Here is a 23,739-nt window from a genome sequence, read left to right on the forward strand (position 1 = left end):
CCCGCTTCTGTGCCGATGTAGAGGCCAGGCTTTAAACCAGATTGCTGATCTAGGATTTGGATTAATGCTGGCAGCTAAAGGAAGAAACTTCGGTACACCTGGTTTTGTTCTGTTCTTTTTCATTCAGGCCTTTTAATTGATTTAGTTGCAGTTTTACATACACTTAACCAAGGGAAGAGATACTCTGCAACAGAAACAGGAATGTTAAGCCAGTTTCAACACTGAAGAAAATCCACAGTGAGTTTTATACCTGGGGTAATAAGAGCTGGGTTTGCTCCAGGCAAAAGGAAGTACTGGCAAAAGCTATCCCAGGAGCAAAGTTGCACAGGGGTTAGGCTACAGCAGAGGGCAGACACCCACAGCTGGGAGCAACAACCACTTGTTTACACTCCAGATGGAGACAAGATCCTTCTACAATCTCCGCTGCTTTTGTGGATTCAGGAGCAAGTCATCCATTGTAAATCCACATCCCTACCTGCATTCATACTTCCAGCATCACCCAGCTGCCCCATCCTATTCATTACTGACTGGATCTCCCCAGGAAAAATAATTATGAGGGGGAAAGTTCTTTTCACTTCTCCCCAAATATGGTACAGACAATGACATCGGAAGCTTTCTGCCACTTGGTGTTAGGTGAAGCAGTGGCTTGATTTGGCCACAGCCCTTGTTGTAACGGTGGCCTAAGCATGAGTAGAGAGCCTTTCTTACTACCAAATATGACCATGTAGGTAGCTTGAGGTATGTCTGCACAGTTCAGCTGAAGAAGACGGCTGAAATTCTTGACCCTTTCAATGGCTCATAGAACTGACACTTTGCTTTCCACATCATTCCTCTGAGGAAGGTAACATTTCTCCTAAAACTACTGTTATGCTACCATTCACACATAATCCAAATAGCACTGAATTTGGTTCAAAGCCCAGTATTGGTGAAGACAAAGAGTTTACTGCATATTATGTGTAGCATTCACCTCTGATACTTTAACAAACCCCTAAAAAACTTTGAAGTACATTGTGATATCCTTGCTGAATGTGTTTACAACCAATCTATAATGCATCTACTTTTCAGTGCATACCATTAAACACAACACCCCAACTTACTTTAGAGGCTCCATAGATTGTCAGCATTGGTGTCGGCTGACAACAGGACGCAGAAGAAACATTCACAATTGCCCCTCTCATCTTCTCTACCATGCGCGGCAGCACAATATGCATCATCATGTTAGCAGAAACAATATTTATGTTGATCATGTCCCACAGCACATCCTCTGACAGGTTGGTAAAATAGTCCGGGTAGGGATAAAACATTCCTACATTATTCACCAAAATGCCAATTTCTCTGTCTTTCAGAGCCTCCCTAATGGCTGGGTAAGGCTCACGCCCCTTGCTGAAGTCAGCTACTATGAAATCTGTTTCCACTTTATAGGTTTCAGATATGCTTCTAGATACAGACTCCAACTTCTCCTTGTTTCGGCTGATTAAGATGATGTTGACACCACGCTTTGCCAGTTCTTCAGCATACGCCTTCCCAATACCATCTGTGCTACCTGTAATAGAAAATAGAAAAACAAGGTGAAAGTCAGAACAGCCTCACCCTTGTCTTTTGGCAGTCCTTTCAATTATAGCTTGAAGATCTGAAGATCATGTGGCACTGAATATGGTGATCTCAAAACCACAATAAAGACAACGTCACAGAATCATTTAGGTTGGAAAAGACCTTTAAGATCGAGTCCAATCATTAACCCAGCACTGCCAAGTCCACCACTAAACCATGTCCCTCAGCACCACATCTACCCATCTCTGAAATACCTCCAGGGATGGTAACTCTAACATTTTCCTGGGTAGCCTATTCCAATGCTTAATAACCCTTCTGGTGTAGAATTTTTTCCTAATATCCATCCCAAACCTCCCCTGGCACAACTTGAGGCTATTTCCTTTTGTTCTATCACCTGTTCCTTGGGAGAAGAGACCGACCCCCCTGGCTACTCCCTCCTTTCAGGGAGTTGTAGAGAGCGAGGTCTCCCCTCAGCCTCCTTTTCTCCAGGCTGAACAACCCCAGCTCCCTCAGCCTCTTCTCACAAGACTTGTGCTCCAGACCCCTCACCAGCTTCATTGCTCTTCTCTGGACCCGCTCCAGCACCTCAATTTTTTCTTCTAGTGAGGAGCCCAAAACTGGACACAGCCCTCGAGGTGGGGCCTCACCAGTGCCAAGTACAGGGGGACAATCACTGCCCCAGTCCTGCTGGCCACACTTTCTGATACAGGCCAGGATGCTGTTGGCCTTCTTGGCCACCTGGGCACACTGCTGGCTCATATTCAGCCGACCAACACGCTGAGGTTCTTTTCCGCTGGGCAGCTTCAGGCACTCTTCTCCAGGCCTGTAGTGTTCATGGGATTGGTGTGACCCAAGTGCAGGACCCAGCACTTGGCCTTGTTGAACCTCATACCACTGGCCTCAGCCCATCAATCCAGCCTGTCCAGATCCTCCTGTAGAGCTTTCCTACCCTCAGGCAGATCAACACTCCCACCTAACTTGGTGCCGTCTGCAGGCTTACTGAGGGCAACTACTCTTTTTTTCCTCAGTTCCAGCTAAAGCTCTCTATTCAGCCAGGCCAGTCATCTTCCCCGCTGGCTTATCTTATGTCACATGGGGACGGCCAGGTCCTGCACTTCTAAGATTTCCTTCTTGAAGAACATCCAACCTTTCTGGACTCCTTTCCCCTTCAGGACTGCCTCCCAAAGGACTCTCTCAACCAGGCTCCTAAACAGTCCAAAGTATGCCCTCCAGAACTCCAAGGTAGCAATTCTCCTGATCCCCCCCTGCTCTGTACTTCTTCAAGAATCAAAAACTCTGTCACTTTGTGATAACTATGCCCAAGACGGTCTCCAGCCATCACATCCCCCACAAGTCCTTCTCTGGTCATAAACTGCAGGCTCAGCAGGGCACTGTCCCTAGTTGGCTCCCTCACCAGCTGTGTCAGGAAATTTTTCTCAACACACACTCCAGGAACTTCTTAGACTGTTTCCTCTCTGCTGTACTGTATTTCCAGCAGATGCCTGGTAAGTTGAAGTCCCCCACAAGAACAAGGGCTAGCGATTGTGAGACTTCTGTGTTTTCATCCTGGTTGGGTGAAGAGACAGATTCGCAACATGGTATCCACCTTGCTGGCTTTCCCCCCTGATTTCACCCATAAACACCCATTCTCCTCCCCACACATACCTATTCTCCCCATCCTTCAGCTCTAACCAAAACACTCCCTAACATACAGGGCCATCCCACCACCTCTCCTTCCTGGCCTATCCCTTCTGAAGAGTTTACAGCCATCCTTTGCAGCACTCCAGTTGTGTGTGTCATCCCACCGTGTTTCCATGATTGTCAGTAGCAACCTTCTGCAATCCCACCTCATATAAGTTTTATATTTTCTATGACAACAGAGAGCTTAGAGTAGAACCTTAATGAAAGGCAAGCACGTCAGTAGTACATGACTTAAACCTCGTTGAACAACTCGAGCACATGTGAAAAGCACATAGCAAAAAAAGGATTTTGTCTACATCTCTGTCTACACCTGTATGTGTTCCGGTTATACCTTGCAATTATGGGTAAAAATTGCTCTGTGATTCTTTCCCAGCAGTCAGTCAATGCACTGAGCTCAACCATCTCCTGAGGAAGTGAATTTAGTAGGGCACTGAACAACTGTCACTGCTCAAGAAGATAAACTTGCAACCTGCGATAATGCAGGCACAGCTTGTGACATAAAGCTCGACCAACAATATAAGCTAGTAATTTTTATAGTACCAGCACAGTATTTTATATCACTTACCTGTGACCACAGCCCATTTTCCATAGCGCTTGACAAGATCAATCTCGCCACCCAGCTTTGGAATTAAATGCAACCTCAACATGCTGTAAGTGTCAAACGCAAGAGACACACACTTTCTGACTGTGTACCATGCTCCAACTATAGCCAGGGCCTCTATGTAAAAACTGCAGGAACGGCTGATCTCTCTGTACAGAAGGTAGAAACGATCCACTGCAGCCATGGTGATCAAAAGCCTGGAAAAAAATAAGAGAGACACAGGCAATGACAATCGCCTCTTGGGCCACATAAACTCTTCAGACTGAACGGATAAGTTCTGAGAGTCAGCACATGCAGCCTGAGCACCACTTTGATGCAGAAAAAGCCACAAAAATGTGGGTATTGCCTACCATCATCCTCACTGTTTTAGCTACTGTTCAAGCCTTAGTTCAAGCTACTGTTCAAGGGCTTAGCTGTTAATCAGTTATACTGCAATAACACAAATCAATGATGCTGTAAATGAAGCAATTTGAGTCCAAGCAGATAAGGGAAGCTCAACTGAAAAATTAGGTTTTGGAAGATTAAGATTCACCCGTAGAAGAGGCAAGGACAACAAGCTGAGCACGCAAGAAATAACACTCTCCCAAGCACAGATGGCTACAGGAGAGACACAGCAAGCTGAGACAGACACGTAACTTTATAAAGTCCCCGGTGCTATCCCGAAGCACTGCCTATTTCCCAGCACACACACCGCACCTGCCGTGTCCTTATGTCTTGGAAACCCTTGAGCCACGGGACGGTGCCCCGCATTAATGTCACCAGCTTTCACTAGAAAGCTTGCTGTGCCTCCTCACAAGGTTTTTACGAGTGAGCAATTTTTTAAAAACAAGCACAAAACCCAACGGCCTACTCCTCGGCAGCACCTCGCCTACCGCCGGAGCGGGCTCCTCACCGCCGCTGCCTTTAGGGCCGCCCACACCCTGCCCGCTCGCCCAGCCCCGCTGCGTGCCACAGGCCTCACCCTGCGGGGACGGACAGCGCCGCTCGGGACCGGCCCGCCGCCTCACCCCCGCCTCTAAAGGAAAACACCCCCCCAATCACCCCGTTACCCGCTCGCCGCTCCTCACTGCCGGCCGCGGGACAGGGCTCTCCAGCAGCTCGGCTCGGCGCTACCCCGGCCCGCCGCCGCCTGTGCCCTGCGCGGGGCCGCCGGGAGCGGCCGCGGGGCCTTGTGGGGCTGCGCGCGGCGTCGCCATAGTGACGGCGGCTGTTGGGGAGCGCGGCCGGCGGCCTCGGGAGCGGGCTCGGGCTCGGGCTCGGGGTCCCTCCGCTCCGCTGCCTCCCGTCCTCCGCGGTTTGCGTCTCCTGGTGACCGGGGCGTACCGCGGCGAGGCCAGGAGCGGCCGTCCACCCCGTGCACCGGAGCCTGGGTCCGGAACACCTGGTCCAGCCCCGGTCTTGGGTCAGGTAAAGGGAGCTGGAGGTTTAACGGGAGGTATCATAGAGTGGTTGGAATCGGAAGGAACTTCAAAGATCATCGAGTTCCGACCCCCCGCCCTGGGCAGAGACACCTCCCGCTAGAGCAGGTTCTTATGTCTTGGAAACCCTTGAGCCACGGGACGGTGCCCCGCATTAATGTCACCAGCTTTCACTAGAAAGCTTGCTGTGCCTCCTCACAAGGTTTTTACGAGTGAGCAATTTTTTAAAAACAAGCACAAAACCCAACGGCCTACTCCTCGGCAGCACCTCGCCTACCGCCGGAGCGGGCTCCTCACCGCCGCTGCCTTTAGGGCCGCCCACACCCTGCCCGCTCGCCCAGCCCCGCTGCGTGCCACAGGCCTCACCCTGCGGGGACGGACAGCGCCGCTCGGGACCGGCCCGCCGCCTCCCCCCCGCCTCTAAAGGAAAACCCCCCCCCAATCACCCCGTTACCCGCTCGCCGCTCCTCACTGCCGGCCGCGGGACAGGGCTCTCCAGCAGCTCGGCTCGGCGCTCCCCCGGCCCGCCGCCGCCTGTGCCCTGCGCGGGGCCGCCGGGAGCGGCCGCGGGGCCTTGTGGGGCTGCGCGCGGCGTCGCCATAGTGACGGCGGCTGTTGGGGAGCGCGGCCGGCGGCCTCGGGAGCGGGCTCGGGCTCGGGCTCGGGGTCCCTCCGCTCCGCTGCCTCCCGTCCTCCGCGGTTTGCGTCTCCTGGTGACCGGGGCGTACCGCGGCGAGGCCAGGAGCGGCCGTCCACCCCGTGCACCGGAGCCTGGGTCCGGAACACCTGGTCCAGCCCCGGTCTTGGGTCAGGTAAAGGGAGCTGGAGGTTTAACGGGAGGTATCATAGAGTGGTTGGAATCGGAAGGAACTTCAAAGATCATCGAGTTCCGACCCCCCGCCCTGGGCAGAGACACCTCCCGCTAGAGCAGGTTGCTCACAGCCCCCCTGCAGGGGGCTGTCTGGGCTGCCGGCGCACATTGACGGGCGCGTGGAGCTTCTCACCCACCAACACCCCCAAGCCCTTCTCCTCGGGGTTGCTCTCAGGCCATTTTCTGCCCAGCCTGTATTTGTGTGTTTGGGTTACAACGGTGTGCTGTAGGACATGAGTCTTGTCTAGAGAGCTCCCAGGCGACAGCCGCGAAAAGTGCAGGGCCGAAACTGCACTTTCCTCAATCCTCATGGGGAGACTGCAGCTCCCCTTGGAGCCTGCCCAGCTTCCAGTGGGGCAGGAGGCAGGCTGTGCTTCAGCACCACCAATGCATCCTCAGTGCACCAGCTTCAAAAGGAAAAAAAGTCACTTGCTTTCGTTCTGGGAGGGTTCTCAGCCATGGGCCTCTCTGTTCTGAGTGAGATCCACAGTGGGCACAATTTAAGATAAACTCTCCCTGCCTTTCAGTGGCATGAATAGCCCCAGATTGCTGGCTCCAGTCATTTACTCATGTGGTCTTTTTATCTGTAACAGGTTCTCCTGCTAAGGCCTTTACACATTTTGTCTGGAAGTTGGATTGTAAGTCAAATACCAACTTGGCTGATGTTTGTCTAAATCACATATCTTAAAATGCAGTCACAAAATGGAGACTTTGACAAAGACCTTGGAGAGGAGGTTACTGCACAGGAGGTGCCAGAAGTTTCTGTGAGTGACACCGGTAACAAAGCTACCCAAACAGAAAATGAAGGTAATTCTATCAACAAAGGTGAGCCCTTCCAGCTGGCTCACTAGGGTGAATTTGGGGCAATTTAGTGAACATAAAGCCTAGAAATCAAGTCTGCCATTACTCTTCTGGACACAATATGAGTTTACTCTTTCTCCCACTGAAGTCACGGAAAATCTTGCCATAATTGAGGCTTCCACGATTGCTATCTTCTTGTGCTTTTTTTATTTGTTTCATTTTCTTCTTGCTGGAGAGAAACCTTTCCCTGTGTTTCAATCATACAGCTAGCCTGACCTTTAAATGCTTTTATTACAATCATATTTAAATAAGCCGGCACAATCAGCTTGCTTGCACTGTATCTTTTTTAAGTGTACAGACTGGAAGCGCAACTAGAAGGTGCAGAGCAAGAATCTGAAGAGAAGGCTATTGAAAATGCAATTAATCAAAGGCAGTCTAAAGACAGCTTGAAGGAGTATAGCACCAGAGACACCTTCCAACAAGTGCAAAAGGGTAAACTTGTAGGGGAGCTAGACTGACAAACAGTGTTTTAGATGTCTCAGATACACCATTACTGTAGTCACTTTACATGCAAATTAGCAGTCTTTTAAAATTCAAATTATTGTTAATTAAATGTAATATATAGTAGCTGTCTAAGACCGTAAAAACATTGGTGCCAGTACTTTATTGTCACTCTACGTTATAATGATCTTAAGACTGATGGGTACTACCTTACTTCTAGATCTAAAAAAAAATAATATGCAAATTTCAACAATTTATTTATTCTGCTACTAATTTTACTACTTTGCCTTCTAAAAAAGTTGTTTCCTTTCCTTAAAAATGTCAGCAACACTTATTTCTTAAAATTAATATTCAAAAGCTCTTTAATATTTCTTTTAAATAATTGCCAACATGATACTTTTTCCCCACCCATGCTGTTGAATTACAACTTGTTTTCTTACTTACAAAGATGTTAAAACTCAAGAAAAAACCATCAACTGTATGTCCAGAGCAGATCAACAGAATGGACAAAGATCAGATCGTGATCACAAATCGGTAACAAGCTCATTCAGTCAAAGGACAGAAGAGAAGAGTGGTCGTGTAAGGTAACACATGATTTGTGGATGATTTTTGTTTAAACCATTGCATCACTGAAGTCAATGGGAGTTTCACTATTCGACATGTTAGTTCAGGAGAATAATTTTGAAGGTGAACTTGAGAATAATCAATAAATCAGGAATTGGTGATATTTCCAGCATCTGTACAGCTTTTTTTTTTATGTTAAAGTAGAAGACTACATTCTAATTACATGATGGATCTGGAGAAAATTGTGCAAACTCTCGTGGGAGTCTTGTCAGCAGATTTGACCATTTCTCAGCATCGGTTCAGACAATACATTGTATTAATTCATCACAATGTAAATATTACAGTTGTCAAGATAGTTTTTAGCAGAGGAAATACAGAGGTACTTCAGATGGTTAGCAACAAGACACATCTCCTTTCTATGACCTGGCTCTGATTTTGGTCCAGCCTAAACCAGCATGTGCTGCAATGGCTGTTAATTAATAGTTCTGAAATTGGATTATTCTCATGTTATCTGTGATTAAGCACATTGCAAGCAAATAATAAAATTAAACCCTTATTTGGTACTATTTAATAACATGGTTGAAAGTCTGGTCACGTGGGATAGCACAATAGAAAACAATGGGATATACTGCAAATAGCTAGCATACAATAATGTACCTGGGATGAGAGTACAAGAAAACAGTCTATATTTAAAGATTTTGCTCACAGTTTACAAATTTTTCATTCCTTCGGAGATTTACATCAGGCACATTGGGTTACAGGACAGTTACAGGCTGACAATCATATTTTATATTGCCTCAAGAAATCTGTTGACTAATTGACTACTACAGTTTTGTTCTTCAGCAATATTGAGATTTTTAGTCTAGTAAGTAAATAAATCTAAAGGCAAATTAATTATGAAAGGTTTAACCTCACTGCCGTTACTCAAGTTTTTTAGTTATTTTGAAAATATCTTAATGCCAAGAAAATCTTACTGTTACAGACCTTAGGCCTGCAAATACATATGACCACAAATGCGAAGTTCAATTTGTTAAGATGTAATTTAGAAGTAGAAAATAATTTTGGATTATTTAACATTGTACTTTTGCAGTATTTCTTTAAGTGAGGGATATCTATTAGAAGTTTTATTCTGGAATTCTGTTTTACAGAATCTGATCTTTCTAAGCAGGAAGATACAGATATTTTCTGCTTTGGAATGTTTTGATGCATGTTTTCCTGATGGGTTCCCAAGTTTCTTGTCTATAGTGTTACTAAATTTTATGTAGCCCTGAACACTTTGTCTCCAAAACCAGTGTCCTGTCATTCTTTGCAAAGTCACTACTCAGGGACTACCAAATTCATGAAACTGTTGACCCAGCGCTGTCTAGCACAGCATCCCAGATAAGGGTGTAACTCACCCCATCAGCTGCTCTTTGTTGCCATCCATTTCTGTTTGCAGAGTTTTCAGGCTCCCCCATGAACTTACTCACCACTTTGGGGGGTTGCTGCCCTTTCGACTGCAGCGTGCAGCTTTGGCCTCATTTGGCCACCGTTGGCCAAAGTGCTTTGCCCCTGCACTTCTGCTCTTCCACACTGTAGCTTTCTGCCCAATGCCTCTTGCCAAGTCCTCTGTCTCAGTGCTATTTCAGAGTTGGCATTTCATTAAAATGTTAGGCTGATAATTATTGATTTTTCTAGTCTGAGAAAAACGTTGTGCATTGGCTATGCCACCAAAGGTCCTGCACCAAAGCAGCAAGGATTGGGGCAAAGAACTAGAGAGGAAGGAACCAGAATTTAACACAGAATCATGCTGCTCTTTTCCAAGAGAACGGACTCCCTAATTCCCTACCCACTTTCCTATGTACTCTCTGTTTTTTAGCAGAAATGCCTGAGAACTCACTTGAAACAGATAGAAATGGAAAGCCACTCTAAAAAAAGTACTGCTTTTTTATTTGGAGTATAGTCTTGAAAGCTGTAGCTATTTCTCTTGCATAAAAGAACCATTAGTGGTGTTTAGAATGTGCACTGAAATACATTTTTTGTTTTCCTTCCGCTTCCCATTATTATTTCAGAATGACAAAAAAGATTCTGCGAGATATCTGTAAACAGCAAAAATTATACTTGACCCCATACTTAAATGATACGCTTTACTTGCATTATAAAGGTAAGATGTGGACATGACTGTTTAGGTTTATCATTCTAAGTTGTATTTTAGCAGAGTATTTTATGGCTCACTGAAGTAAGATACCAAATAATTCTTTTAAATTAGAAACATAATTTAATTGTATATATAATAGTGAAATTGTGGAACAAAATGAGTCAATATGAAAGGCAGAAAAGTGAACTGATTATAGACCTAATTCACTTTGTGGAGTCATTCAAAGAATCAATAGCAATCAAAGGGCGCTTTTTTTTTTTTTTTTTTTCCAAAATAGTAGCCTCTGAGAATGTCTTTCCCTCTGAGAAATGTATTTCTTCTTAAATGTGTTTGTATAAAGAAGCTGCTTTCCAGCTTTGGGGACTTTTTTACTGCCAAATAAAAATGTTCAGGAAGGAAATGAACAGTGAAGACTAGCTGCATGTTATCAAATACTACTAAAAGTAAAAGAAGTTGCTAGAATGAACATGGATCATCCTGTGCTGATCTTTCAGTAGGTTTTTGCATGATACAGTTAGCTGCTTCAGATTAGCATAAGAATTGTGTTAAATAATTAGAATGTGCTAAATCTACCTTCTACCTTTGGCCTTGGTTTTGCTATTTTCTTAATATGTATTATTTGAGCATCTAAAGGCCTGCACCAGATATAGAACAGCACAGGTTCCTTTATGGTTTGGCCTGTTATGGGCCAGGTACTGTACCAGTAATTCAGTGAAAATATTGACAGCAACTTGACTACAAGTGTTCTCACAGGCTATTTCAGCAGCGCTGGTTTAAAGGCATTTACTCTTCCAAAGACTTGTTTTCAACTGATTCAATTTCATTTTAAAACATCTTTTTCTGCAGGATTTGACCGCCTGGAAAACCTGGAAGAGTATACTGGATTGAAGTGTTTATGGCTGGAATGCAACGGCTTAACAAAAATTGAGAATTTGGAGGCTCTGACGGAGTTGCGTTGCCTCTACTTGCAACTCAATTTAATTAGCAAAATTGAAAACCTTGAACCTTTACAAAAGCTGTATTCCCTCAATATCAGTAACAACTACATTAAGACCATTGAGAATCTCTGTAAGAACTGCTGGTGCAACATGTTTTAACCTATAACGAGCCCATATTCCTAAGCTTTGCCTAAGTTAAGTTATTATTAGAGGCACTAGTTTCAATGTTTTTTTTCATTCATGTTAAAATTTTGCACAATATCCCATACAAGGCTTCTACCGAAGAGTCAAAACTATGTATTTTGCTATTTAAATAGATGAGAAAACAGGAAATACACAGTAATTACTTTCACATAGATACCTAGGAAAATTAAGTCATTTTTTTCTCACTTCTTAATAGTATCTCAGTACTTACCTGTGTTGCAGACAGGCTGACAATCCAGTTTTCACCATTCACTTTACAGTTAAGGTGTGCTTTGGCAGTTGCAGACATAATTACCAAATCTTTTATGTCTGTTGAAGGATTTATTCCATCTTCAGCAGAAAATAAAAAAAAATTCCTCTACATTATCATTTGTGAACATTGGGAGCAATTTGAAACACAAGCTCTTGCTTTTGTGACTAGTTTGAAACATGAATTAAAAATATCCACCATCCTAAAGCCAAACAACTATTTTTCCAGGGGTGAAGAAGGCAGCTTTGGAGGCCTGGTCAAAACCCGCATATATTAGAATAACGAAAAAAGCTCCCAATTCAATATCAACAATTATTTTGACAATGCAGTTTTCTACTTGCTCCAGAAAATCCTCTGTGAAGCACTGACTCTTGCCTTTCATTGTCTGACAGCTTGTCTGAAAGCCCTGCAGACTCTGCAGATCGCTCACAATAAGTTACAAACAGTGGAAGATATACAGCACTTGCAAGAATGCCCAAGTATTTCTGTCCTCGATCTTTCCCACAACAGCATAAGTGATCCAAACATTATAACTGTTCTGGAGACCATGCCTAATTTGGTAAGTGGGATATAGATGAGGGTTTGTATCATGTATATGGGGGAATCCCATTAAATGGTTTTCTCAGTAGTACAGTGCATAATAGGTATCAGTCTAAAAGACATGTTATTAAACGTTATTTGGGGTTTTTGTAGATTACCTGCAACACGCAGGATGTTTTATTCACTTCTTATTTTTGAAATGATAGGGAAAGTGCATATCCAGATTGGGGGTTCTTTTGCTGCTCAACTTTAAAAATTGTTTCCCTTTTTTCTCTAGCATGTGCTGAATTTGATGGGAAACCAAGTGATAAAGAAAATTGCTAATTATAGAAAGACACTTATTGTTCGGTTAAAACAACTAACATACCTGGATGACAGACCAGTTTTCCCAAAAGATAGGTAAGAAACAGAGCCATCTTTACGCAGCACTAAAACTCAAATGCTAATGAGCATAATCCATGTTTTGTCAATTTTGTTGTGGGTGGAAGACCAGTATAATTTATTGAAGGTGGGTGACTTGTAATACAAGATTATTATACTACAGGGTTCTACTTCTAACACACCTAGAAAAAAAACCCAACATGTATTTTCACAAGAGGATTAATTCTTGAACAGAATTGTTTTATGCAGTCTGTAGACTAGAGGCAAACAGCCACTGAGCAAGTGCCTGGAAAAGAGCCAAGTTGAGCGCTCATTTAGATCTCTGCTGGTGTCATCACCAGCATTTGGATATCTTTGTTTCTTTTGTTACAGTTTCACAAAAAAGATACGATACATATGCATCTCTGTTGTGTAAAGGATTGCCATTGCTGTATGCTTTCTTTTTTCTTTCCTGTTGCAGCTATTTTATACTGTTGCAAACTATTTTAAGTTTTTCTTTCATTATAAAGGTGGAGTTTTTTAGCTATATTACAGCAAACTTTTGTGTTTTTATTAGAGCCTGTGCAGAAGCCTGGGCTGTTGGAGGGCTTGAAGCTGAGAAAGCAGAAAGGGAAAAGTGGGAAACCAGGGAGAGAAAAAAAATTGAAGATAGCATCAATGCTTTAGCAACAATCAGACAAAAAGCAGAGGAAAAGAAAAGTCAAAAGTATATGGAAGAAAGAGATAGAAGTGTAAAATGTGGAAATGGAGGTGCAACAGACATCTTAGAAGGTTTGTTGTTGCTATTTTGAAAGATCCCTGTGTCTGCTTCGATTTGAATGTTTAAAATAAATGAATAGTTCCCAAATGTTGAGAAGCAGGCTGATGCGATTTTTGGAATATGTTCATAAATCTTCTTTTCCCATACAAAATACTTTATTGATCTTGGTGCTTCTTAGATTAACCACAATGATTTTAAGCAATCTTCACCTTTCTCACTACTGATGAAATAGAAAAACAACAAACGACTTTCTGTCCCAGCATTTCAAGCTCTTGTACCCTTCACCAGAACAACCAGGCGCTGGTCAGGGTTCCAGCAGGCGTTCATGGGTGGAGGCAGGCACCCATCTGTAGATACCAGATAATTATTTACTCTTGAGTTTTCTCTAGGTGAATTTTTTGCTCAGGAAGTGTATTTGCTGGGGAGTTGAGATAGGAAAACCCACAACATTGCTGCAATCTTCGGAGGACTGCTGATCTACAAATAGCTGCTGAAACACAGTGGGAGCTTTTGATGCATATTTTAGGCCAAACTATTAAGAACCATGTAGTAGAGTTTGGATATTTAGAATGAGTAGTGCTAGATTAACTCAACTCTTCTGTATTAGCACCTGCAAATACAGATGACAGTGATGGAAATTCTAATGCACCAGAGACCTCAAAAGAGGAAGAAACTCAAGAGAAGAATGAGAAACTTAGAAATGAAAATTTTGATGCCCATGATGAAGTGACAACAGTTCTACCAAATAAGGGAGATAAGACAGATTTCCCATCTGGAAATACTCATGCTAGGATTCAAGAGGATGCACAAGAATCAGATTCTTACAGAGACTCAAACTTCAACAAGACGACAGACGGTAATGTACACAGTGAAGAGTCAAACCAAACTGGGGAAGCAGAGACAATGAGCCAAACTCTGTTTTAGTGTAGCACCACCTCTGCTATGATTCAAACCAATTCATAGATAAGAACATCCCATTAGATTTCCACAGGGACTACTTGAAAATCAAGTAATACTGGATAAAATATCCTTAAACTAAAAAAATTGATGGCTCAACCTGCAGCTTCTGCTACATAAAGGTGGAATTCCATGTCTCATTCATGCCAGGTTTAGCGACAGGGCAGGAGAGCTCTAGAGGTGGTTTTGTGCCTTCACACATGGAAGAATGCTTTTGTAGATTTGTGGAATACATTACTGCAAAATGCAAATATTAATTTATGCAATATAAGGGAGACCAAGAATCTGATGGAAAGACAAAGAGCTGGATTCAGCTGTGAGTTCTGCAGTGCTAGTCAGGTCCCCAGTCATTTGGTTTTGCAGTGCTTGCTGTTGCCGTGTAGAAAGTATTTTATTCAGTTAGTTCTCTGCATCTCACTATTATTTATTCTGTAGATCTACCAAGAGAGAAGGAAGCTACTGAAAAGGCCACGCTTGCTGAACTGGATGAATATGCTGAAATTGAAGAGATCAAACTGGAGACACCAGAGAAACTTTATCTTGATGTATGTATTGGATTCCAATTTTGGGAAGTTCAGATTTGAGTATTGTCTGCTCCCAAATTAATTCATGTAACATCCTGGCTAATAAAACTACATGGCCATGTTTCTAAGAATGGTCTACCATTAGTAAAATTAAAAGGAAAGAACAAAAAAAGAACCAAAGTGAAGTTGTAGGGTGTCTTCATTCTCTCTAGTGTAGTGTGTGTAGAGAGTTTACTGCCGCTTCCAAGGTTTAGTTTGTCCTTTGGCCATAGATCACCTGAAGTTGGCCTTGTACCTCAGTGATTTCTCTGGAGAAGTTAATGAAGGCTCTCATTTAAAAAACAGAAATCACAATAAAAGGAATGTAAGGGATACATACATACTCTTAGGCAAAACTCAAATGAAATACGTAGTTGAAAACATGAACTATTGCAGAAAAAGCATAAGGAAGAAATAGCCACCCACTCATTGTAAATGTTAGCTAGCAGTATTAGATATTATAAATTAATTCTCAAAATACAACTTTTAGGTATATTTCCAAGAAAAGCAGAATGGACATTATTCGAGTATATAACATTTGTAATATCCGTTATCTAAGATTTCTGTCTGATGATGCAAACATTTGAACATGTTTAATCACATTTAACCATGAGGAGGACATGGATGATACCACTGACAAACACAGTCTTACTTCAAAGGAGAACTATTCAGTATGTCCTAGTTATAACACTGCTGCTAAACTGACAGTGTCAGATCATGACATAAGTAACAATAACAAACTTCTGAGCATATGCTTTCCCAGAGCACTTAATATACTCTTTGATCCCTTATACTGCCATTGTTAACTAAATTTTTACTAGAATGTTTTAGAAAAGTGTCTCAGATCTTTTCTGCGCTCTTTAATTTCCCAGGTCAAAATTCCATGCTGTTATCGAAGGGCTCACCTCACTGCTTGAGTAGAGGGTTTATTGCTTCATCCTCCTGTGTGGCTGGTTTTAATTACAGGTTTAACAAGGGTAGTAGAGAGGACTGGCAGCAATTCCAAGTATATACAATACTATTTTTATAAGCAGGGTCTGAACTAAAAGCATTAAATGAATAGTGATAGTGTAGGTACCCCCCAGGTGAAGATCTCATAGATTCAGTGTCTTTCCCTTGGTGCTATATGGCACCATAGCACACTCCCTTGATCAAACTTTAACACAGTGGAAAAGGAAGTCTTCAACATACATGCATGGGGTTTCTCTTGACACATAAAAAGTGTGACTATTCTAATTCTACAGAAGAAAAAAAGAAACCCAGATCTCACACTAATACACATTTCAGTGTTCTGTGCTACTTCATTATCCAGTAGACATTTATTAATGGAAAGAGCTTCTCCCAGTGCCCTCCAATACTTACGCTATTGCAGATTTTCCGAAGAGGCTTAGTGCTGCCATAGCAGGGAATGGCTGTGACAGTGCCAATGGTGAGAAGCTCTGGAGCAGCACCGTCGTCTTTATTCATATCCCAGAGTCAGCAGATGGTCTCAGTAGTAATATAAGGGAGAAAAGTGGAGGAGGATTTGTAACATGGTGGTTGTGACATCTCTCTGTCAAGCAGAAACAAGCCTGTGTTGCTGTACATGCCCTGGCAGTTGTTTGAACTACATTCTCTGTGCCTAAGCCAGGAGAATTTTAGTTAGTGATTTTGGTTTAAGCTGGAAATGCAGCCTACTAATTGGAACAAGACTAGCAGTTATTTCACTTTCCTATTGACATCAGATTCCACTCACTGGCATTAGTCTCAAATCTTCATTTGTACATTTTTAATGCAACTCTTATAAACCCATGGGACTTCAGAACATGCTTCACTAGCTACAACCACATCATGAAACAGAAAGTTCTTTGTTCATTTTAATTCTGTAATAATTTTCACCACACAAGACAGTACAGGTTAGATGTACCCGATGTTACCGCACCAACCAGTGTGCTACAAAATCATTAAGCTCTAAAACCAAAAGGAGATGCTTCTACCATTATTGGCCTACACTAAAAAAATGACAAAAAGGGTATTACTTTCTACCTGTGATTTTGTATTCCCACTCTCTAATTTTGCTTTTTGTCAGTGAGCGACAGTTGTCTTCGGTAATTTTTTCTAACAGAAAGCTGAAATGATTGGACCTTTCTGAGGAAAACCAGTTCTCAGCAAGTTTGCAGGTCTATATCCTTAATGATGAGGCATTCACAGTAAACCATTGTTTTATTAGATATATTTAGGCTAACAGAGTTTACTGACAGTTGGTTTCAGATCCTTACTTGTTTCTTACCCATAAAGATGGGTTGCAGTTGAGATTAAGTCTATTGAAGAGATAAGAAACAGCTTATAGACATAAACCACATGTACAGCTTCTCCTTTAACACCATGTTTGCTTTTAAAATCCTGTTAATGCCTTGCTGTTTATCCATTTATCTCCTTTTTTTTTTCTTCCCCATAGTCACACAGTATAGTAGAAAACTGCATTCAGTTTGACATTAAGGTTATTGCGTTCCTGTCTGCTATTTCTGGAGACAGATGAATTTTACTTTTCCCACATGTGCTTAACAGAGGTGACTGTCATCTCAGAGGGCGACAGTGCAGTGCTCCTGGCTGTGGCCTTTTAACCCAAAAAGCTTTGCTTTGAAGAAGATTCCCAGTGAGCTACAGATGTCATTTTTTGACAGCTTCTTCCACAGATTAATGATCTTGTTATTGTCTTCAGGAACTGCCTGATTTAGAAGATACAGATATAAGTGAATTTCCCCCAGAAGAGAAAATCTTTATTCAAAAGGTAAGATTCTTCTTAATTCTAGCGATGAAGCTTCCCTAAACACATTTACAAATGTTTTTCAAAAATACAATAATTTATGAAACACTGTTTTGGGAAATTGAATCAGTTTTGCATTTATGAACTAAAATAATGGATGTTTCAGCAGGTCTTCTCTATCCACTTGTAAATCTTTTTTTAAAAATTTGAATTTTTAAATTTTTGCATTGCAACAATAGAATTAAAACCTAAGATCAAGTAATGCAACAGTTAAATAAAATTAATTTCTTAGTAGCATGTAGTGTTTTAATGTAGATTACTCTTAAAATATACTTTACTGGTACTGATATGCTGCAAAGGACTGAACAGTTAATACAAATCACCTACTGCTGAATGAAATCAGACTTTTCAACTGAAAACACAGAGAGTGAAACTCTGCTCCACTTGGGGCTACTCAGATAGAAGCCCACGTGAGCTTTGTGCTGTGCTCAGACTGATCTGGGCAACAACCTATAAACAGAAACAGAAGAGGAAAAAAAAAACAGCAAGGATTAAAAGCCCAGCTCTGGTTATAGTGCTGCTGTTGACTCATACTTGCTTTGCTGGATAGAGAGGCTGATGCAGTACATGTTTTCGCAAGTCCCTTCAAGATAATGCAAACTTTCCTGACAGTCAGTGTAAGGCATGGCATTTATTTGCTTTTTTGGCCACGGACTCATAACAGTGTTGCAAAATGTCTTGGCCAACAAAGCCTCCGCTTAAGATAAGGGAAGGGAACAAAGAGTATTATTGAAGGAGTAAGAGTTGAGCAACTCTCACGTTCCAAAGGGTGTTCAGCTCTTAACTGAAGCCAGATGCAGATGTTATTTGGGTCCCTGGGTTTGGAGGTAAGTAATAGAACTGAGCCCACACATTGCTGAAATGGGTCTTCTTTTTAAGAACTGGTAATAGTTTATGGTCAGTTCGTTGCTAGCCTGAGAAATAATTAACCCAAGATTCACCCACAAAGCAGCAGAGCTGTGGGCATGAAGCACATGTCCCATACCTCTTGGGAGAAGAGCACAGCACAGCCGTTATGGGGATCCAAGAGGTATTTACCCACCTTTTAGCTTTTACATCTAGAGTAATGTATTTTTAACTACATTTTCTACCTTTACAGCAGGAATATCACCCAAAGATTGAAATAATTTCTGAAATGACAAATGACAACAATTCAGCATTAGAGGAAAACAATAAAAGCATGTTTGAGAATTCAGTAGGAGAAGAAGTTCCAACAGCAATTTTTTCAAATATGTGTAAGATACATAAAGAGCATGAAATGGAGCACTTAAGACCCCTTGTTGAAAGCTTCGTTACAGAGCCTGTTAATTTGGAAAGGTACCCAGAGATCAAAGATAAACAAGCAACTCCCTTGAAACCCTTGATACAAGAGGTTGTCACTGAACCCCAGAATAATTTGCTATTGTCACCAGTCTGCAATCAAGCAGATGACCCAAGCCCATGGGAAGGGGACAGCAAGATTACAGTTACTTGCTCTGGTAAGATGATGGTGACATAATTAAGTGACACAAAGGAAAAGGTGGGTGGCACATTTGCACTAAAAGTAAGGATTTGTTCAGCTCTTGTGGAAAAAGTTTTGTATCCACTGTTAGTTAACTTCTTCCTTTTATTTATGTGTGAATTCTAATAAGTTAGGAATTAAAATGCTATTTTCTCTTTTTCTACACAGAAGTTCTTGCTGAATTTTATTTAAATGGTTTTTAAAAATTGGGCTCTACAGCTCTTTTTCCAGTATTAAAGACCACCAGTAGGTTTCATTTGCCTTCTGCCCTCATGGTCTAACAGAGAACAGCAGCAATGGAGAAGTACTGTACCTGGCTGAGGGTAAAGGATGTCTTCACAAAGCACAAGGTGACAATGAGCCCTGAGAGCAAATTAGATTAATCCCTTTGAAAAAAATAACAGACCAAATGTGGAGCACAGTGCCTGTGGTTATTCTCAAAATGCAGAGTTCAGCACTGGAACTGTTAGTTAAAGCTGACCTAATGCTTATTTTGACATAGAACCCACCACTTTCAGCAGAAGGACTTGGTGTTTCCAGCGGTCTGAGGCTGCTGCGACCTCCTGCATTCCACCTTCAGGGCAGAACTTGTGGCTGTGTCAGCGTGAAAATTGCTCATAATCCTCTGTGACCCACAGGGAGCCAGTGTCTGTGTCCCCACTGCCAAACCTGCCGCGGTTCCGCAGCTCCAAGCCCTCCAGGGCAGCTGTCAGCGGTTGCTGCCTCTGAAAGTGAGGGCATTACTGTCTTAAGGTTAAATTCCACTCTCTTATGTAATTTTTACCCCCTGATTCCTTCTAAAAATTACTTAGTTAAATGTTTATATCTTAGGGTTTCATTACATATGTTGTTTTAATCCATAATGTAATGTTTCTGTCATATGAGTTAAATAAAGATTCTACCTGTAACCAAATATATTTTTCCTTGTTTTATCTCCTTACAACTATGTCATACCAGAAAGACTTGAGCAACAGATTTATTGCTTCTTAAGAGGGTACTTTATGGATCTAATATTCATAAACATTATGACTATTTATGGAAAACCAGATGCAGAAATAGTGTCTGTGCATGGAAAGTCTGTTTTTACCTTTTTAGGACAGTCTGTGATGGAACATACACTTAGCTCTCCCATTTTCATCCTTTTTCCTTGAGAGATGTGTCTCAGGATCTGGAATTCAAATATAACAGAAAAATAACCAGCCAGTCAGTAGTGGCAGCAAGATAGGTTTCGTGTAACAAGCCGACCAAAGGAATCCTTCCATTGCCTTCTCTGTTACATCACAGCGGTATCTCGTGCCAAAGTGAGATGGACGGTACCAGCAGTGATGCCTCAGCCCAGTTCTCTCTGCTTCCCTGCCCTCCCCATGCCGCATCTCCCCTTTTGGAGCTAGAGAGTAAAACTGGAAGAGATGGAGATGGCTGAAGAGCAGTGCTTCCTCTGCCCCACTGCAAAAAGGGTTGGGGGAACAGACAACTCTTGGCCAATTCTGCTGAGGCTTTAATGGCTCTCATTTGCCTGACACAGAAGCAACTGTGGCAGCCAGAGAAGTATTGTACACAGTTTAAATGCCACATAAAAGCATTGACCTCATCTTTGAGGGCTGATGTGGTTTTTATGGTGTAACCAACAATCGCAACACTGGGAGTAGAAGCTAGGCTTTAGGTGACATCACTAATCATACTCAAGTTTAGGTGGGTGTCTTTTTTCATACCTCTATAAATCTCTAATAAGTTGTAATAAATAAAATTGAACTGGTCTTGTAGGTGTGAAAATTTAAAGAAAAAAAATTTACCATGGACTTGTTGAAAAGCTCTATTTCCAATTAGCTGGGTTTAGGTGACCTCTGGTGGTAAGAGAACCTGTCCTAACCATAAGGCAACAGAACAGCCCTCAGGGAAGACAACACAATTGCTTTAAATTTTAGCGGTTTTCCACTTTGCATGGGTGAAAACACGCTGGTTAAACCACTGGCCTCCAGGGGAGGGCAGGAGCAAGAGCTGGCGGGGAACAGGCCTGTCTGAAAGCAGCCGCGCAGGAACCTTCTCCTGAGAAAGCTGCAAAAGCTGCCAACAACGTTTCTGAGCTTGGTCCTAAAAATATCTGCTTCCCTGTTCTGACAGAGCTGGGCACAGTCTGCTTTGAGGATTTGGCTTCTGCCTTCTCTGTGCTGGGTTTTGGGGCCTGTCCTAGTCCCTTATTGCACTAGGGACAAATAAGTAGGAAGGACCATATTATCACACTTAAAAAAAACCAACCCTTTTTCAAAAAAGTATTTCAAGAGTGAAGTTTGATCTCTATTATCACTGAAAGCAAGAAAAAAAAAAAAGGATTAAAAAAAAAGTGAGTCAAGAGCTATTGATTCTTTGTCTCTGACCCTGACGTTGCCTGATAACCCACATTGACCCGCGAGCCAGTTGGGAGAACTCGTCTGCTTTTGGAGCTGCGTTTATACCACATTTCACGTCAGATCTCTCCAGCCCGTGCTCAATGGAGCCAACCAAAGCCCATCATTATCTGGTTAGCAGCCAGTGGTGTCCCTCAGGGTTCGGTTCTGGGGCCGGTCTTGTTTAATGTTTTTATTGATGATCTAGATAAGGGGATTGAGTGCACCCTCAGTAAGTTTGCAGATGACACCAAACTAGGTGGGAGTGTTGGTCTGCTTGAGGGTCAGAAGGCTCTACAGAGGGACCTGGACAGGATGGCTCAATGGCCCAAGGCCAATGGGATGAGGTTCACCAGGGCAGTGCCGGGTCCTGCATTTCGGTCACAACAACCCCAGGCAGCACTGGGGTTGGAGTGTCTGGAGCTGCCCAGCAGAAAAGGACCTGGGGGTGTTGGTGGACAGCCAGCTGAACATGAGCCAGCAGTGTGCCCAGGTGGCCAAGAAGGCCAGCACCATCCTGGCCTGTGCCAGGACCAGCGTGGCCAGCAGGAGTAGGGCAGTGATGGTCCCTCTGTACTGGGCACTGGTGAGGCCTCACCTCGAGTGCTGTGTTCATTTCTGGGCCCATTGCTACAGGAAGGACATTGAGGTGCTGGAGCGTGTCCAGAGGAGAGCCACCAAGCTGGTGAGGGGTCTGGAGAACAAGTCCTACGAGGAGAGGCTGAGGGAACTGGGCATGTTGAGTTTGGAGAAGAGGAGGCTGAGGGGAGACCTCATTGCCCTCTACAGCTCCCTGAAAGGAGGGTGTAGAGAGGTGGGGGTTGGCCTCTTCACCCAAAGGAATAATGACAGGACCAGAGGAAATGGTCTGAAGTTGGAGCAGGGGAGGTTTAGATTAGATATTAGGAAGAATGACTTTACTGAGAGAGTGGTCAGGCACTGGAACGGCCTGGCCAGGGAGGTGGTGGAGTCACTGACTGTGCAGGTATCTAAGAAACGTGTAGACGTGGCACTTCAGGGCATGCTCTAGTACCCGAGGTTGTTGGTTTTTGTCTGTGGGTGAGTGTGGTGTGTGTGTGTTGGTTTGTGGTTGTGTTTTGGGTTTGGTGGTTTTTTTTTTTTTTTTTTTTTTTTTTATTTTTTTTTGTGGATGGACTCGATGATCTCAAAGGTCCCTTCCAACCATGAATATTCTGTTATCTCACTGGGGAGCCTTCCTGCAAGCTCTTTTCACTTGAGGAGGGCCCGGGAAGGAGGAAAGGAGTAAGGGGTAGGTGAAAGTAGTGAGAGAAATGTCAGAGCAGGACTAGATGAGAAAAAGGAAACATATTTAATTAGTGTTTTCTGTAAAACTTTACAAATGTACAGCATAGTGCAAAAACAGTCTCAGCACATCACCTTCAAATAAAATTAACGAGGTTAAAAGCCAAGGAACACAAGCTTGTTTCTTCACAGGAGTGGCTCTCCAATACTGTTCCTGCAGGTTCCTCTCTCACCCTCAAGCTCCAGTCTCATGTTTACAGCAGAGCAAAAAACCTAAAGAAAAACCCAAGAACCACCCCCAGAAGCTGTGAGCAGCAACCGCAGTCTCACGCTCGGCACAAGAAAACCTGCCACAGCCCAAGAAGGTGCCGGGCATCATCGTTGGTTGAGCTGCACCTTTGTCTGCTTGTATGCAGCTTTCCTGAGATGGCTCATTTTCAACCCCAACTAGACAATCCAGGAGGACATGGAAGTGTATGTCACATCATCTAAATACCAGGCCAATGGGGGCTGCCAGAATTTTCCCTCGGTGCTGAACACGAAACCAGTGGCTGGCACTAATTCTGAAACTTCTGCAAAGACTGCACCACCAAGGCAGTGACAGAGCTCCCAGCACATGGTGGTTAACTGGTGAAAAAGGTGCTCAAAAGTGAATGTTTCTGAACTAAAATGTCTGTTCACATGCTGAGATGGAGGAAAGGACAGTGACAGGAAAGTCCATTTGAAACTTGGTCATCTTACTAAGGAGAATTTGAGCCTGCATTCCTCTGCTTTTGGAGTGGGTGCTGCTTGACCATTCAAGATGCTCAGAAATATAGTTTAGAGCCAAGAATTGTCATGGTAATAAAAGTGAGCAGAGCATTTCTTCAAATTATACCCACAAAGTCCTCGGGAGGCCTGAGTTGAACTTCCTGGGTCTGCCTTACTGCATTTGGGTAGCTTTCCTAAGGAAGAGGAACTCAATTAGAGAATACTGAGATAAATAATACATTCTCATTAGAACTACAGCATAAAAAACCAAAGCTCTGCTTTGTTGAGAAACTCAGT

At 43.0% G+C, this 23,739-nt stretch overlaps 2 protein-coding genes across 10 annotated transcripts; one reads left to right on the forward strand and one right to left on the reverse strand.

Annotated features, from left to right (window-relative positions):
- Positions 1-24: 24 nt before the first annotated feature.
- LOC106888307 (hydroxysteroid dehydrogenase-like protein 1) lies at positions 25-5,802 on the reverse strand. Of its 5 annotated transcripts, XM_014942442.1 has the most exons (4): positions 4,903-5,038; positions 3,818-4,050; positions 1,098-1,543; positions 48-184 (listed from the first exon to the last, which is right to left on the reverse strand). In XM_014942442.1, the coding sequence occupies exons 2-4, from the start codon at positions 4,035-4,037 to the stop codon at positions 164-166; spliced, it is 687 nt and encodes a 228-aa protein (XP_014797928.1). In that variant the 5' UTR covers positions 4,038-4,050; positions 4,903-5,038; the 3' UTR covers positions 48-163. The 5 variants fall into 5 exon arrangements, with proteins under 5 accessions (XP_014797925.1, XP_014797927.1, XP_014797926.1 ...); XM_014942439.1 differs by lacking the exon at positions 4,903-5,038 and adding an exon at positions 5,726-5,802 and having other exon boundaries at positions 25-1,543; XM_014942441.1 differs by having other exon boundaries at positions 25-1,543; positions 4,895-4,988.
- Positions 5,803-5,893: 91 nt separating this feature from the next.
- On the forward strand, positions 5,894-19,870 carry DNAAF1 (dynein, axonemal, assembly factor 1). Of its 5 annotated transcripts, none has more exons than XM_014942430.1 (14): positions 5,894-6,083; positions 6,736-6,949; positions 7,295-7,435; positions 7,893-8,028; positions 10,060-10,151; positions 10,992-11,213; positions 11,930-12,096; positions 12,355-12,476; positions 13,015-13,229; positions 13,826-14,074; positions 14,611-14,720; positions 17,440-17,508; positions 18,644-19,022; positions 19,214-19,870. In XM_014942430.1, the coding sequence occupies exons 2-14, from the start codon at positions 6,832-6,834 to the stop codon at positions 19,246-19,248; spliced, it is 2,055 nt and encodes a 684-aa protein (XP_014797916.1). In that variant the 5' UTR covers positions 5,894-6,083; positions 6,736-6,831; the 3' UTR covers positions 19,249-19,870. The 5 variants fall into 5 exon arrangements, with proteins under 5 accessions (XP_014797916.1, XP_014797917.1, XP_014797918.1 ...); XM_014942431.1 differs by having other exon boundaries at positions 18,647-19,022; XM_014942432.1 differs by having other exon boundaries at positions 18,644-19,870.
- Positions 19,871-23,739: the final 3,869 nt, after the last annotated feature.

Source organism: Calidris pugnax, unplaced genomic scaffold, assembly GCF_001431845.1.
Source record: "Calidris pugnax isolate Ruff unplaced genomic scaffold, ASM143184v1 scaffold28, whole genome shotgun sequence".
NCBI lineage: Eukaryota > Metazoa > Chordata > Aves > Charadriiformes > Scolopacidae > Calidris > Calidris pugnax.

Excerpts from the sequence above, each read along its gene's own strand:
- LOC106888307 (XM_014942439.1), bottom strand. The coding sequence starts at position 4,037 with ATGGCTGCAGTGGATCGTTTCTACCTTCTGTACAGAGAGATCAGCCGT. Across the intron at positions 1,544-3,817 it reads AAAATGGGCTGTGGTCACAG|GTAGCACAGATGGTATTGGG; the intron begins GTAAGTGATATA and ends TTTCTATTACAG.
- DNAAF1 (XM_014942430.1), top strand. The coding sequence starts at position 6,832 with ATGCAGTCACAAAATGGAGACTTTGACAAAGACCTTGGAGAGGAGGTT. Across the intron at positions 8,029-10,059 it reads GAGAAGAGTGGTCGTGTAAG|AATGACAAAAAAGATTCTGC; the intron begins GTAACACATGAT and ends TTATTATTTCAG. Across the intron at positions 10,152-10,991 it reads GCTTTACTTGCATTATAAAG|GATTTGACCGCCTGGAAAAC; the intron begins GTAAGATGTGGA and ends CTTTTTCTGCAG.